The sequence below is a fragment of the Phoxinus phoxinus genome (genome assembly GCF_949152265.1).
Source record: "Phoxinus phoxinus genome assembly, chromosome: 16".
NCBI lineage: Eukaryota > Metazoa > Chordata > Actinopteri > Cypriniformes > Leuciscidae > Phoxinus > Phoxinus phoxinus.
In genome coordinates this window covers 30755975-30773228 of record NC_136891.1, presented here as the reverse complement: position 1 = coordinate 30773228, position 17254 = coordinate 30755975, and the positions used below count along the sequence as shown (strand labels likewise).

The 17254-nt window shown below is 38.8% G+C and overlaps 1 protein-coding gene across 4 annotated transcripts in view; it reads left to right on the top strand.

Annotated features, from left to right (window-relative positions):
* btbd7 (BTB (POZ) domain containing 7) overlaps positions 1 to 17254 on the top strand; it is a 50265-nt gene that overhangs the window by 23290 nt on the left and 9721 nt on the right. For all 4 annotated transcript variants that reach the window (XR_013800639.1, XM_079639397.1, XM_079639398.1 and 1 more), the window contains 4 exons: positions 207 to 1331; positions 10209 to 10417; positions 13899 to 13974; positions 15183 to 15343. Coding sequence is in view for 3 of the 4 variants with exons in the window: in XM_079639397.1 (XP_079495523.1) it covers positions 207 to 1331; positions 10209 to 10417; positions 13899 to 13974; positions 15183 to 15343 (1571 nt within the window). In the remaining variant the exon portion in view is untranslated. The remainder of the gene's footprint in view (positions 1 to 206; positions 1332 to 10208; positions 10418 to 13898; positions 13975 to 15182; positions 15344 to 17254) is intronic.

Genomic DNA, 17254 nt, shown 5'->3' with positions numbered 1-17254 from the left:
TATTGCATTCAATTTTCTCCATCAGGCTTTTGTTATAAAAAGTTGTTCTAAAGCACTTGTAAAAAAAAACCAAAGCTCTGTGGTGTTGCATTTATTTGGAATAAACTTTAATTGTACAATAGGCAGACCTCACAATGCACATTTTCCTGCTGACAAATTTTAAGACATCCAGACTCTTACACGGCGTGTTTCTTTTCTGTCACCAGGCGCCTCCTATGCACCACAGGGTTATGGCGGCGAGTCCAAGCTCTACAGCCTAGAACATGGCCCTGAAAAACCTCAGGACAAAAAGAAAAAGAGCTCCGGTTTGGCTACGCTCAAGAGGAGGTTCATTAAGCGACGCAAGTCCAGTCGTTCGGCCGACCATGCGCGACAGATGCGCGAGCTCCTATCGGGGTGGGATGTGCGTGATGTCAACGCCTTGGTGGAGGAGTATGAGGGCACGGCGGCACTCAAAGAGCTCAGTCTACAGGCGGGTCTGGCCCGGCCCGAGGCTCGCACACTGCAGCGTGATTTGGCCACCCTTTATCAGCACAAGTACTGCACCGACGTGGACCTGATCTTCCAGGATTCCTGCTTCCCAGCACACCGTGCTGTTCTGGCCGCCCGCTGCCCGTTCTTCAAAACCCTGCTTTCGTCGTCACCGGGTTATGGGGCCGAGGTGTTGTTGGACGTTGGGACTGCGGGCATGGATGCGCCCATGTTCTCCTCATTGCTGCATTACCTCTACACGGGTGAGCTGGGCTCGGAGGACGTGAGGTTGCAGAACGTGGATGTGCTGGTGAGACTGAGCGAGGAGTTCGGTACGCCCAACACCTTAGAAGCCGACATGCGAAACCTCAGTGAGCACATGCCGTATTTTGACTCACTGCTGAGCTTTTCTTCAGACTCTGAGCTGGTGGAGGCCTTCGGAGCAGGTGGACCTTCTCCTAGCGGCATGGGAAGTGGAAATGCAGGGGTGAGCCACAGCTTGCCTGATGAGGAGCTAAGGGCCCATAAGGCAGTGCTCTCGGCGCGCTCACCCTTCTTCCGCAACCTTCTGCAAAGACGCATCCGCTCGGGCGAGGAGATCACTGAGCGCACTCTACAAACCCCCACCCGCATTATCCTCGACGAATCCATAATTCCCAAGAAATATGCCAGAGTGGTCTTGCACTGCATGTACACAGATGCGGTGGACCTTTCGCTGGTGCTCCGCGGGAGCCCTTCCGAAGGCAGTCTTGGTGAAGTTCAGGCGCTGGTGGCTGGGAGAGGATGCATGAGCCGAGCTGAAGAGGCCATGGAGCTCTACCACATTGCCCTCTTCTTGGAGTTCAGCATGCTTGCTCAAGGTAAGTCTTAGCCTCTCTTTTATCCATTATTTCTAGTCTTTCTCTTTTGTTTCCTCTCGTTGCTCCACAATCGCCCAGCTTTGTTTACTGCCTGATTAATTCACAAGCTGTCAAGGGACGACCTGAGGAACAGGGTGGGGTTGCTGTAGTTTATTCGCCGCCTCATGTTGGGATTACTGTTTGTGAGAGACTCCCATATGTACCCAACAACGATGTACTGCAACCTCTGCTCTCTTCTTAATACCCTCATCCAATTCCACTTATTACGTAGGGACACAGGGTTTCTAAGGAATGTACAATTGGTCCTGTTGTTAGCAGTGTATAGTTAATAATGATCAAAGTGACATAAGTCTGCTTCAGGGCCGACTTTCTGAAGAAGCCCCATATTAAAAACGATTTACTTGTGTAATTCTGGCAGGAGGTAGAAGAATAGGTCACCCACCTCAACACTTGCATTTTAGATTTTAATTTCTTATTGTCAATGTTTACTGCAGGGTTATTGATTTATGCAGTTATTGATTTATGTATAATGTCTTTTTGACAGCATAATGATTTTTACAGCATAATTTTTCACTAAATGCACATGTCACTCACTGCTATAGATTGTTTTCATTAATGCTCTAACACAACACTCTATGCACCACATTTGCATTTTTGTAATCAAAAATATATACTATACCTGGACATTAGTATAGTATTATACCCCCCCCCCCCCCCCCCCCCACACACACAGTTGTAATGTTGTAATGTCCATAAAATGTCCAAATGTTACAAAACATAAAAAAATATTTATATAAGATTTCTCTTCAAATTTGTCAATAAAATCCAGAAAAAAATTTATCCGTTTCCACAAAATGATTAAGCTGCACAACTGTTTTAAACCTTGATAAGACATTTTTCTTGAGCACTAAATCAGCATAAAATTATTTCTGAAGAATCACGTGATAATTAAGACCGGAGTAATGGGTGCTGAAAATTCAGTTTTGTTATCACGGGAATAAATTGGATTTTAAAATATATTAAAATAGAAAACTTGTTTTAAATAGTTATTATTTTTCACAATATTATGGCTGTCACTAACTATTAGTCTGTTAGAGTAATCGGTCAATTATTTTGACGATTAATCGAGTCATGTTAAAAAAAAAAAAATCTTGTAATAAAAGTAAACCTAAGCAAACAATAGCCTTTAAAATCCATAATAACAATGAGGCAATAATAATTGGTTCAAATAAGTTATCATATAGTTTTATTGAACAACTCTTAAAATACATAACTGCAGTCCGCAGTTTTTCCTCTTTGTCGCCATCTCGGTTTTGATACTTGAAAGTTTGGGAATGTTAATATTAAGTTTCTGATTTAAAAGTCATGAGATGATGAGTATCACGAATCTACTTTGGTCATTACATGGTCTTTTGGAAACTTAATGATCAAATAAAAAGGCATTAAAATCATTGCCATATTCACTGTTACTTGAATTTTATTTCACCATCAAATTCTATGGACGATATAAAATTAGCCCTACTCACTGGAGGAAGAAATAACTTCCTTGAGTGGTAGCTAAAGTAGTTTCTCAAAGTAATTTACATCTAATTTATCTCTGCTGCCTTGCCCAAAGCTGCCGGTGTATTAGTTCTCCCCCATGTTGCACATTTACTGGCTTGTACATCTCTTACTTGCTTACTTTATCATTAGCCCCTATTGTGAATTAGCCAGTTTATCACTTTACAGCAGAAAGTGATGGGCTTCAGCTATGCTATGCAAAGATATGTTTTTCAGAGACCCAGCCATCCTTTCAATTACTGAATCTACAGCACAGGTCTGCAGCGTCTGTGTCAGCTGATCCTTATGACCCATTGGTCAGCTGTGGTTTGTAACAGATAGCGATCCGATTCAGTCCTGTCAGCATAGCCTGATGATGAGCTCAGGATGGCTTGTTTTCTTCCTGAACTTGCTGCGCCATTTGCCACATCAATTCTAGATTTGTTTTCCCAGCGACATGAAACATATGGCAATTAAATACAAATTGCTTGTGCAACCCTGACTTTGATTTGTCTTCTTTTTTTTTTTTTACAAACTTATCTGATTATTGTCAGAAAACTTGTCACCTACTCCTGGTAGTTTTGAACAGCTGTGTGATGCAACCACATAGATTTTCAACACACAATTTTATGATTCCACATTACTGCATTTGCATTAGTCATTGCATTTGCTTGTTTGTTTTGTAAGGACAACTCAGTCCTCCGTCAGTCAAAGAAATCCCAAGATGGAGAGTACTCTGCACTGAACACAAGCAATCATTGAGGTCATTTCAGTGCATGTGTGTTGATAGCCTCCGGTGGGAGACAAAGGTGGCGATGACCTCTAGGAAATAGAGGCACAGCAGTCATTTTACACCCAGTCAGCAGCCGGCCAGTGGATGGTACATGGCAAAGATAATTAATATGCTGACCAGACAGACACCCGTTGATAAAAAGCCACCCATTGGTCTGGAACCGGCTCTGCAGAGGAAAATCAGTCTTGTTCACACTAACTGCAGGAAATCAGCTCCTGCAGCTGTGGATCTTGTTAACCTCTTTGTTAAACCTAAGCAATTAACTTTAAGTCGACATATGGTGGGGATGCACAGATGCCTTTTGCTGGTATCAGTTGTGTATGGAGAGAAGTTTCCTAAATGTTTTGTCCTTTCTCGCTTTGTTTGATTTAATTGCTGTGAATTGGTTTGTTTGTTTAATGGGGAAAATAGTCACTTTTAGAAAAAAATACTTTTCTTTGAGAGTAAAGAAGCATAACCCCGGATTTCCACCAACTGCTGATCGGTTCCGCTGCGTGTCGGCTCCGTGCTCCGCCGTCCTTTAATACTCGCCAGGTCCGGATCTGTTGCGGAACGGCTGCGGCCATGACTGACAGCTGAAGTCACGAGGACCCACGAGATTCACGTATGATCGCGCGATGTAACGGTTGTGATGTCACAACCATATGCAAATTAACATATTAGGCTGGCATTTACATAAACGGCTATTCAGTAACTTGGCACTTGGCCCAACGTAATGAATGACATTGGCTAACCTCAGAGTACTGTCACACTCTCAATTGTAACAGAGATCATTTACATATAAGTCTTAAAGTGCATTAGCAAATTAAACAGCCTGTTTAATTCTAATGGTCAGAGAGAGAGTAGTAATTGCTCCTGTAAAACTAAATGACGGCTCTTTGGTGCAGGAAACCTAGCTAACTAAGTGGACCTCGGGGTGCAAAATTAGCATCTAATCAGTATCTTACAGAATAGATATGATGCAAAGTGGTGGTACAGAACAGATATCTGACTTTAGCACTATGAGGCCGTTATCAAACAGTGTGATGGATATAGGCCGACTTGAAGTTTTGGTGAGGGTTTGTGCCATGAATGAACTGATAGACTGAGTGACACAGGGCTGAGCGTGACACTGCATCTGTGACGATAACATTAACTGACAGCGTGGCATGCCATAGGTCTGTTCTGTAGTGCAAATGAAATGCAGCATCGATGGGCCTGCAGGGTGGGAGCTACAGAGAGCTATGCACATTTCTTCCAGTTCTCAGCACCTTTAAAAAATGCATTGCTTCTCATTTGAAAAAGAGACATCTGGGGATAAAGAGAGAGAAATTATTCACAAACTGAAAACCTTTTGTGCGTTCCAGTATGTGTTCATTTGTATTTTTCATTCTTTGTTCCGCTTGCAGTTTTGTGTCACTGTTCATCAAGTTGAATGGTTTTAAAAGGATGCTTTGATATTTCATCATTATCTAACAATGAAAATTGGATTGCAGGAGCATTTCAAAATTCCATAAAGCAAGGTCTTTGTGATCTTGTTTTTTTCTTTTTGTAAAGCTTTTTAGACACTCAATTTATACTGGTTAAATGGTGATCGCATATTGTGATTGTCTGCTAATGAGCTAAAAAACAAATCAACCATTTATTAAGATTGTTGTGCTTTTTGATAATAATGCATACTTTATATGGAGAAATCAGATTTATTAGATTTAAAGCTATTTAATTTCTTGAGATGCACTGATATTTGTTCACATTTTTTTGTCGTTATAGCTATTAACCAATATATGGACAATTAATACAATTCTGAAAATAAACCAATCAATAATTTTAAAGCAACACCAAGGAACTTTTCCTCTGCGGTCGCCCTACAGGTTGGAAGTGGAATTGTCCATTACCGCTGTAATTTAGCCTACCGCAGCTACTGTCGCACACACGCTCACTGTTTATCCAGCACCGGCTTTGGAATGAATGAGACATAAGAAAACTACAAATTTGACTTGCTTTATGGCAAACGTTATCATGAAAGTATGTTGTATTGCGACATCAGAAACGAAGAAAAACTAAATAATGACTATTGTAAGTTACAATAGTTGTTATTTTGTTTTTCTTTGTTTATGATGTCACAATACATCATACTTTCATGATCGCGCTTGACGTAAAGCAAGTCAAATTTGAAGTTTTCTTATGTCTCATTAGAACTACAGAAACGCGACCCAATCTGGCAATCTTACATAGTGTGGTTATAGCAGATAAAGGACCGCAAAGCGGAGGCAGAAGTGCCTTTCACCCTGTTACGACTTGATGAACCACTGAAACAATTTTGGAAACATTATTTTAAGGTAAAAAATCTTCCTTAGTGTTGCTTTAAATGCTGCAAGTGAAATTAGGTACCACAAAATAAGGTATAAGATACATTATTTTGAGATTTGCTAAAAAGTGACATTTAACAGTGTTATGAAATTTGTAGAATATTTAAAGAATAACTTTAAGTGAGGGTTAGATGATGACATGGGTAATCTAAATGTAAAAATAGACCAAATGAGCATGTACAATTTAGTAAACTATCAGTAAATTAAATAAATGTCTAACATTAATATGTGCATCCCCCAGATTTTTCTTATGGCTTATTCATTATTTAACATCTTCACATTTTGTTCTGATTTAAGGGAAGGGAATAACAACAATCTTGTGGGTAACAAACACTGTCACCTCATCGCCTCTGTTCCTAGAGAGAACAGGTCTAATATTGATATCTTAGGAGGGAGAGAAGAGCACTTTTGAAATAGCAATGCTTTGATGCTTGTGCGAGTGGTTCAGTCAGATGTCCTTTAGAGTGTGTTTCAAACTCAATACAGAAACCCTTCCTGCCCCCAAGGCACCATTCTGATTAGTATTAACACAGATTGCTGGTGGTGTTTCCATTAAGCCTATGAGAGACTGTCAGCTCTGTAATGATTCTGTCTGTTACAGCTTGTCTGAAAGGTCATGGAGAATTTTAACCTAGCACCTCTCTGGGGCTCCTTCACTCTTTCCTTCTCATTTTCATCTCTGTATCTTTCAGCAATTTCCATCTTTCACATTCCGTCATACAGAACGGGCTAATTTTCCACTATCTCTGTCCTTTTTGACATTTACCCTCTTAATCTTTACTCCTCCTCCCATTTTTCTTCCTCTCAGCATGTCGCAGTTTCTCTCCCTGACTGGCTCTCTCTCTCTCCTCCTTCTCTCTGTCTATTAGCCTGTCTACCCCTTATATCAAGCTCCGGGGCTCTGGCTAGGTAATTGGGGTACTGCACTTGTTCAAGGCTAATAGATACCCTAATGATTAGTCCTTAACTGTCTGCTCCCTTCCTGTTGCGGTGGTCCTCTAATATCAGGTGTACTCAACTGTAAAATGAGCTCAAGACTACCATTAGGTATTTCACATCACATGGCCTTGTTGTTAGCTTTGAGTCCTTGACAAAGTGTGTTTCTTCAGAGGAAAACTATTTTAAATGTATACGTTATAAAACATATGCACTATGTTTATTACTACACCACTTGCTTGTGGTTTAGTTTTTTTAATTAGTTGTCTGTTGAAATTAGTTTTACTTTTTGCGTTGCATCTTTTTATTTGTGTAGTGCAGCAGATCCCACTAATCCATTTACATTTTTAACAGTTTAGTGTAAATTCAGATTGTGTGCTGTTAGTTTGAACAGATGTTTTCATTCCCAATGTTAAGAATCTGCTCTTAAGCAAACATTGAGAGGCTGTTTGAAAAAAAAAAAGAGACTGTTTATCTGCATTTCCCATGTTTATATATATGGTAAGGAGATACAGAGTCCACAAAATAACATTTGAAGTACTGATGAAATCTGCTGCGTTTGCTCTGGACTCATTACCATCAAATCTTCTGCACTTGGCTGCACTTGGCTTTGCTTTTGAGTGGGAAACACTGTATGTTGTTTGTGCTAAGTCTTCCCTGCCATGCATTGCTATTGTTTTGCAGACTTTTGTTTCTGGTCTCAATTTAGGACACTCATCTCATGTTTGAATAATTATTAACACCTTGGTGTAAATTCTGCAATCATTCTTGTGGTTTGAATTTGACTCGGACCTAATCATTAACTTTCATTAACTCGCATTGATTTGTTGCTCTGTGTTTATGTCCAACGTGAACAATCTGCACATTGATCTCAAAGTCAATAAAGAATTATGAGATTTTTGGATGCTGGGTGACATCCCCTTATAGGCTAATATGATACTGGTTTTGGAAAATGACAAGTTTATGGCTCTGTGAGCAGAGATTATAATTAACTGGGACGGGTTTATGAGGGAATACTCTGCACTGCTTTGCTGCTGCATGCTAAATGGTTTCTTGCCATGCAGTGAAACAGATGCAGTGCTACTCTTAATCTTTCGTGTGCTCCAGGCTGGAGACGTGTGAGCCGCCATCCTCAGGCTATAGTGCCCATCACAAAAGAAGACATTGTCATTAGGTTTCAGACAGCTAAACGATACACCTTAGCACTTTGCAGGCTAATCAATCAGTTAATCCTCCTCTTTTTTTTTTTCTTTTTTTTTTAGGCATAGTATATTTGTCAAACCAACACTAGTCTATGTTCGTTTACAAATTTTTGGCATAGAAACTTTAAGACATCAAGTGTTTTTAGTTGAATTTAAAGATGTTTGCATGTTTAATGATGGCATACAGGAAAAGTATTATTTTCAGAGCTTGGCCAAGAAACCTTTGGATTAATTACAATTGTTATTGTAGCAACATGTACCTGCCCCTTAACAGGACGTTGAACAAGACAAAACTGTGATCGTTCACTTTACATCTCTATCAGATTGCCTCTTCTTGAATTAGTGGCCGTTCCTTGGCCAATTGCAGTGGCTATAGAGCCGACACCTTATATTGTTGTTAGGCAAAGGTCTGGCTATGCAAGACTAAATGTGCGGGTACTAAAGACATTTCAGAATGTTTAAACCATATATTTAGAGACATAAGGTACAAGTTGTGGTTTTCAACAGGTCAGGTGTTATGCCATAAAATACTACAAATGCTTGTTGTCTTTATTTGCCTTCCTAAACATCATATGAGTGTTTGCATGGAGAGTCTTGAAAAACAGCTTATTTACTTACAAAATATGTAGTTCGAAAATGTAATTGTCTCCAGAGCTTTGAGAGAGCTGCTCTGACGCAGGCTGCCATCCAGTTGAATATTTAATGGTACTGATCAGCACAGTGTGCCTGAACACTTAAAGGAGTAGTTCACTCAATAATGAAAATGTTGTCATTTAGTTACTCACCTCATTCCGTCACCATGTTATTTTTTTGACCATGCTCTTTTCCATACCATTAAAGATGTATAATGATTTATACTGCCAAGTTTCAAATACGTTGTGTGAGGAAATGACTGAAATGGAAGTTATTTACTGATAAGCTTAAAAAATCATTAACACTTATTAATTTAGAAAATGTCACCACACTGGCATTCAAAAGTTTGGGGTCGGAGTTTTTGCTCACCAAGGCTACATTTATTTGATTCCAAAATACAGTAAAAACTGTAATATTGTGAAATACTATTACAATTTAAATGAACCTTTTCCCATTTAAATATATTCTAACTTTAATTTATTTCTGTGATGTCAAAGCTGAATTTTCAGCATCATTACTCCAGTCTTCAATGTCACATGATATCATTCTACTAATATGTTGATTTGGTGCTCAAGAGACTTTTCTTATTATCAATATTGAAAATAGTTGCTGCTTAATATTTTTGTGCAAACCAGGATGCATTTTTTTCCTCCAACATTTATTTGAAATAGTCTTTACTGTTTCTTTTGATTAATGTGTTGCGTCAGGAACGATACAACAAATCTTTACAATTTTGTACACAAACTATTGTTGGAACTGAATTTATCATAATTCCTGTTAGAAAGGGAAAACCAAGCTTGCTCTCTAGAGATGCTTGGCTTGGATTGCATTGGAGTTGAAATTCTCCACTGCTCCAGGGGTCTTTGTATCAAGCACAGCAAAAAAAAAAAAAAAAAAACGGTGGCATTTACTGATTAAACTGCACTGAATGCCTCTCCTTTGACATTCGGTCTTTGATGACTGGAAAAAGAGACCGAAAGAATCGAATGGAAGAGACAAAACAGATCAAATCAGTAATTCAAGGCACAGTTTAAAGCAGCATAAAGGAGTGTATTAGTTGTGAATAATTGGGTAAATTATTCATCGGTTCCCACAGTGACATTTAAATGCATACATTTTCATTAATATTTTAGACATATCTGCATATATTGTGATGGAATATATTCTTGGTGTATTTATGGACTCAGTTTTACCTTTTGAAGTGTTATATTACAGTCGCGGTGATGAGAACATTATTTTAGCAATGGGTAAAATGGATAGAGGGCAGATACAGGTAGTGCCCTGTTCTAAGAGCGTCTCGACCACCCATGTTTTGTGTTTTCAAATCTTGACTAACTACATTTGGACACAGATTTGTATGTTTAAGAGCAGCTGAAGCTCTGTTTATACCTAAATAAAATGCAATGTCTTTGTTTATTCGTCTTAGGCTGTGAAGACATTGTGGCTGACAGCATCTCGCTAGACTCCGTGGTGGCCATCCTGAAGTGGAGCTCACAGCCCTATGGCTCCAAATGGGTTCATCGGCAGGCCATGCACTTCCTGTGCGAGGAGTTCAGCCAGGTCATGACCTCCGACGTCCTCTACGAGCTAAGCAAGGAGCACCTGCTGGCGGCCATTCAGTCTGATTATCTGCAGGTGATGACCGTACACCAATTCACCCCGAGTTATTTTCAGATTTCCCAGTGCAAGATTGTTTAGTTCATGATTTCCCAATCTAGGGGAGCTTATTGTGTTTCAAATAATCAATCTTTATTAGTGAAAAATGTAATTTTGTTAACTGAAACATGAAGAATAAGGGATGTTCACACAGGACATATTATTGGATCCTCAGACTTGCTCTTGACAAAATATATTCATGTTTGCAAAAAAACCTGGTGCTTTTTTTAATGGGTTGTTAAAAAAAGGTTCCCTGGGAAATGTTGGTCCGATTGAATTAAATATAATTTTTCTAGCTTAATCTTACAAAGAACTTCACTACAAGGTCTATTACATGTGCTTTTACGACAAGGTCAAGCTTATTTTCTCTCTGGAAACATACAGGGGTAATTCAGGGCAACTGCACTGCATCATATTGCACTATTGGGAAAATTGTGTTTATTTCAGTCCACAGATCAATGCAGGGCTTAAGGCCTATCCATTTCAGACAGCAGAGTGTTAGTATCAGTCTGTTTATCGATCTCTGTTGATCAGGGCTCTTGAAGGTCACCTGCTTTTGTTTTTGGACAAATTAGTTATCTGGATCAGATGACCCCCTTACGTCTCCTCATTGAGCTTATATAGAGAGCTGTAACCCCATCTGGGATTTGGCCTGGCACACAGAAGTCTGTTAGCGCCTTCACACTCATGTGTGCTAGCTCTTCAACGTTTACAAGTCTTTGCTTACTCTACCCCGGGTCAAGCCTGTTGAAATAATCTAATCCCTCTAGTGACTGAGAATTCGTAAACAAACTTGAGCAGACTATAGTGTTGGTTTGACAGATATACTATCCCTGAAAAAAGGGCGATTAACTGATTGATTCATTACCATGATCATGGAAGACTGTATATCAGTGAATCTTAAGCTTCTTTTTTCTTTTTTTCTTTTTTTTTTACAGGTCTGTAAATGAGGTGGAAGTTAATGAAATCTTAAGTCATTTGTAATGTCTCATAAATGTACAATGTTTGTAGTTATGCTTAATTTGACATTATTTCATTAGCTTGAAATTGTTATTGTCTAGAGCTTTAGTGGAGTAAAACTTTAGTGATATTTTCAGTTAGTTAACAAATTGGTCTGAATGATTCATTTGTGAATCTAAATTATTTTTGAAAAGTTCTGTGGGCTTGGCCAAGATATATAAGAGTTGTTGGTTCACAGAGATCAAGGGCTAAATGTATAGTTCACCCAAAAATGAATATTTGCTGTTAATTTCCTCACCCTTAGGCCATTCAAGATGTAGGTGTCATTTTATTCTTCAGTAGAACAGTAAAGAAGTTTTTAACTGAAACTGTGGTCCTTGATTCATATCATATAATGCAAGTGGATACCGCCACTTTGAGAGTCAAAAAACTATAAACGGGCAAAACAAAATTAATAACCGTGACTCCTGGCCTTATATTGAGGTCTTATGAAGCGAAACGATTGGGCTGTGCAAGAAACTGAACACTATTTACAACATTATTACCTGTAATACACAGCCTCGGTAAAAGGTCATGAGCGTGTTCATGGCAGTCTGAACTCTGAACCACAAGCTTCGTCGCATAATGACATTTTGCGCAGGAGCAAACTCAGACGTGAGCTGAAGCTGTTTGTTTACAACAGAGAAGGAAGATGCGCGTGTTGTATTGTTCATCAAAGTGGTACTTATTTGCTTATCCTGGAAGCCGCAACCTATATAAAAAAAATCTGATTTAATTTGCTTGCATGATCTCAATCGGGAAGATTGACTTTTCACAGATTTCAGTGTCTGAGCTGCTGCGCACACGTCACTATGCGACAGGAAGCTCACGCTCCAGACTGCCATGAATGCGTTCAGGGCTGTTTGCTGAGGCTGTGGATTACAGGAAATAATGTTGTAAATAATTTTAAGTTTAGTTTCTTGCACAGACCAATCGTTTCACTTCATAAGACCTCAATACATGGCCAGGAGCCACAGGTATTCATTTTGTTTCGTATGTTTTTTTGATTCTCAAAGTTACTGTAGCCATGACTTGCATTATATAAATCGCCAAGGACCACGGTTTCAGTTAAAAATCTGAAGGAAAAATACACCTACGTCTTGAATGGCCTGAGGGTGAGGAAATTAACAAAAAAAAATCAATTTTGGGTGAATCATTTCAGGGTGAGTCCACCCTGGGTCATGTCCTAATCCCGTTCCCCCTTTCTCTCCCTCGCCCCCAAATTTCCTGTCTGCATTCTCTTGTACCATTAAAAAAAGGCAAAAATCCCCAAAAATAAAAATGTAGGAAAAAGTGTAAGGGAAAGGACCCTGGCCTGATATTAAAAAATGTAATTTAGTTAGAGGGATAAACGATGTCCATTAAACCTGGATCGGCTTCTGTCGATGAATGAAATGAGATTTTTAGCTGTGCAATATTCCCAGTAAGAGATAAGATAGCAAAATCATTTTGCTCAGGTTTCACCTGGCACCTGCAGGACTTGCTGCTATAAAAAACATTGGTTTTGTATATCCTGTTTTTAGTTTTGAGATTGTTCTGTTGTATTAAATGTGCCATCTTTAAAGGGCATATTGCAGGTTAGAGTACCCAGTCAATGTGTAGGAAAATAATGTGGGAACTAGATCCTCTTTAAATATATTCTTATAAAACGCTATTAAGGCTTCTGGAGTCATTTTGTTTTTTTTGTGAGAATTTTTCTTCTGCATCTGACAAACGGCATTTTGTAAAACAGATGGACACCAAGTGATATTTTGGATTTATATTGTTCACAAAAGTGAACCGGACCCGATGAAGGTGCTGTCACTGTGACAGTGTGCACCGAGGGAACCAACAATCCCATGTTGAACTCCATCATATCGTCGGGATTATACTCATCTGGTCTAAAGTGAACGCTAAACACTACTGCGTTTTTCGAAGCAGATGCAGAAGTGAAGTCCCGTCTCTTCACCTGCACAAAACGCACCCAGGCACGGAAGATAGTACAGTCCTTTTTCTTGTTTGGAAACCTGTGGACTCAATGTCCTAACATGCTATAATTCACAATAATTTACCATGACGATGGAAAATTTCAATGAAATAACTACCAAAACACCCTGAATCACGACCGCTCCTACTGAATACCAACCTACTCTCTGCACTTAGCAAACGCAGAGCCCAGGCAGCAAACAACTCCCTCTCATGACGTAATATGACGCGATGTTGGAAAGAAAGAAAAAGGAAACTCACGTTTTCTACTAAATTTGTGCCCTTACGTCTTGCAAAACCATTTTAAATCATGCATTCATTTTTTCATTTGGTATTATATATTATTGGTATTATGTATTAATGGTTATATATTCATTTTGAAAAAAATTCAACCTACAATATGCCATTTAAGCTGGCATACACCAGTTTCCTTCAGCCTTGCAGCGCTGGCTAAATTCAGTAACAAACTTCTACTGTTCTTCTCCCCTCTTCACAGGCCAGTGAACAGGACATCCTCAAGTATGTTGTGAAGTGGGGCGAACACCAGCTCATCAAGAGGATGGCCGATAGAGGTATCACACACAGACATTTATGTCACTAGATGCACATTAAAGGAATAGTTCATCCAAAAATCTATTTACTCACCTTCATATCAAACCTTATATGTTTTTTGTTACTAAGACATTTATAATGTTACAGAACGTTTCTAATCTTTTATAAATTGGAAATGTCTTTACTATTACTTTTGATCTATTAATTTTTTTGTTTTTACTTTCTATCCTCAAACTTTTTGAATGCTACTGTATATTTTATTACAAGAATTATTACATGGCTCATTCTATGTGTTCATAGTGACCATGTCTGTCATACTGAAAATACAAAAATATCATGAATGTGGTCCGTATGACTTGAAGTGTTGTGTACAAGTTATTGCTTACTTTTATGGTGATATCCCCACATTGTTGTATGAAAAAAGAAAAGCAGCTTGGCCATTCTGCTAAACTACTTTTGTGTTCCTTGGATGAAAGCAAGTCCATACAGGTTTGGAATGAAAGTAATGTTCAGGCAAAAATTTTAATCCTGACTATTCCTTTAATCCCTATCTACTGATACACACACGCACACTTTTCTCTGGCCCAAACTTTTTTCTGTGCCGCTGAATTTGTCCCTGTTTTCACCTCTTGCCATAGATGGTGGTTTAAACTATGCCAGTCTAATGATTTATTCCCCAATCCTCCTAATGTCTAGTAATGACTCTGACTGGCTCAGCACTGAGAAATCAGGCCAAGTGCTCTGCAGTACAGAAGCGTAGCATATGCCTGGCAGCTCCAGACCTGGGTCTGCATTTGCTCTGTGTACCCAACAGAATCAAATATACCCAGACTAACACTGTCTTAAATGTTTATAGCTGGTGCCAAACCATGAACACGATCTTTTGATTGCTTTCCCCCCAGAACACATTCTAAAGGGAAACAGCAATGCAACAATACACCTTCATTTTGTCGTTAACAATCTTTATGCATGATCCTAATTTGGTGTAGATAGTAATTCAGGGTTCATTGCAGTGCAGCATCCCTAGAACAGAGGAGCTTTAATTCCTCGCTCAAGGGCACAGCAGCAGCCAGTGGAGCTGCATAGTGATACCGCTAATCCTCTGGAAGCACACACCCTCCCACCTATCATTGTCCAATCTTTACTGTGGGCTAGAAAAGTTGGGCCACCTTTTCCTCCAACTTAAATATTTGTGTATCATGACTGTGTGTTTCTGTGTGTTCCCCAGAGCCTAACCTGTTAAGTGGTACTGCGCATAGTGTGAATAAACGTGGTGTGAAAAGAAGGGATCTGGACCTGGAAGAGCTTAAAGAGATTCTCTCTCCGCTGCTGCCTTTCGTCCGAACTGAGCACATATTACCCACCAACAGTGAGGTCCTCTCTGACACCGTAAGTGTGTTTGTCATTGGTTTGTACAGCTTAAACAGACACATATAAAGGGCTGTTTCACTAGATTTTAAACGCACAAAATTCCATCCAATCCATACATCCTGTTGTAATTGTTATAATGAAATTGAAAATGAAAACTCTGTAGTGATAGATGGCCCTTTTTTACATTGTGAGCCCGTGTCCCTGATAAACTGATCTTTCTATTCATCAAAGAATCTTGATAAAACTGGTTTCCCACTAAAATATTAAGCAGCACAACTGTTTTCAACATTGATGATAAGAAATGTTTCTTGAGCATCAAATCATCATATTAGAATTATTTCTGAAGGATCGTGTGACACTAAAGACTGGAGTAATGACTGCTGAAAATTCACCTTTGCTGTCACAGGAATAAACATTTTACACATTAAAAGAGAAAATGGTTATTTAAAATTGTAATAATAATAACTATATATAACTTGTACACTATAACTGTTTTTACTGTATGTTTGATCAAATAAACACAGCCTTGGTATAAGAGTATAAGAGATTTCTTTCAAAACCATAAAACAAATTACACACCCCAAACTTTTGAATGATAGTTTGTCCTTAAAGGGCAGCTATTATGACATTTAAAATGTTCCTAATGTTGTTTAGGGAGTCCCCAACAACAGTTTTACATGCATGCAATGACAAAAAACACTTTTGTTTTCGTATAATATGCATTTATTTTTACCTGATATGCTCACCGACTCCCAAATGATTCGTTTAACGACTCGTTTTTCAAACCCCTCCTTTGCGCGACGCTAATCTGCGTTGATTGGTCAGATGACCCAGCAGTGTTTACAGAGATAATACTTATTTTTAACACGGAGTACAATGATGCTTTTATCAATTAAATTGTATTATAATAATGATTATAGTCCACTGCTTTATAGTTTGTAGTAAAAAACGAAAAATAAGATAAATAATTTAATGTTATGTTAGCGAGCATAGCCCAGAGTTCATATTGTAAAAGCACAATCAGTCTTTGTTTGCGTTAGCCCGATGCATAAACATAACGTTTTTACAAAAAAAAAAAATGCAGTTACGTTACTACGAGGTATTACTCTATTCTTTAGACAACTCCGAAAACAACGACAAACACTTCACATATCTCAATACAATTGTCATTGAAGACCTAGAAGCTAAACGGTGCTTACACAACAAACAAAATAATTATTAAGCATGCTACATAAAATATAAAAGCAAAAATTATTAATAACACTTACAGGTTGTGATACGGAGGAGGAAGCTGATGCAAATACACTTGGAACTGAACCTTCCTTCAATATCAGTCGGCTCGCGAATCCAAGTTTGATTGCATTTAAAAAGCAATCGTCTTCAAAATGACGCGAACAAAGCACAAGGCTCGGACTATACTTCTGTGGTATAGTTATATGAATTGTAGCCACTTAGTCTTCAAATGCTCCTCCTTGGGCAGATGAAAAAAGTTTGCTTTTGAGCTGCACTTCAGAACACAGCGTCTCGTCGCCATGATATTTTCCTGGCCTTGGAGCGCAATAAGTGGGCGTATCGTATTCAAATAACTTGACAAGTTGACGTCATCTAGTCAGAGAAAAAGCTTCGGTCTTCTAACGATTCATAAAAATGACTCAGAGTCGACTCTCACTTTTGAAAGACAACTTTATATACGGCGCACTTTCATATTTCAAACTTTGCAGGATGTTTTTGTTCACTTAGATCTATGTTACACACTACATGAAAGGTAAATTTCAAAATTCCATAATAGGTGCCCTTTAAAACTTGTGCTATATAGATCAGGATGACTGGGAAACCACCCATCATCCTCCATAAGAAATGTGTCATGACACTACAAGCCAAATGAGAAACATATCATTGCTATTACTATTGTTCTTCTGTACAGCACAC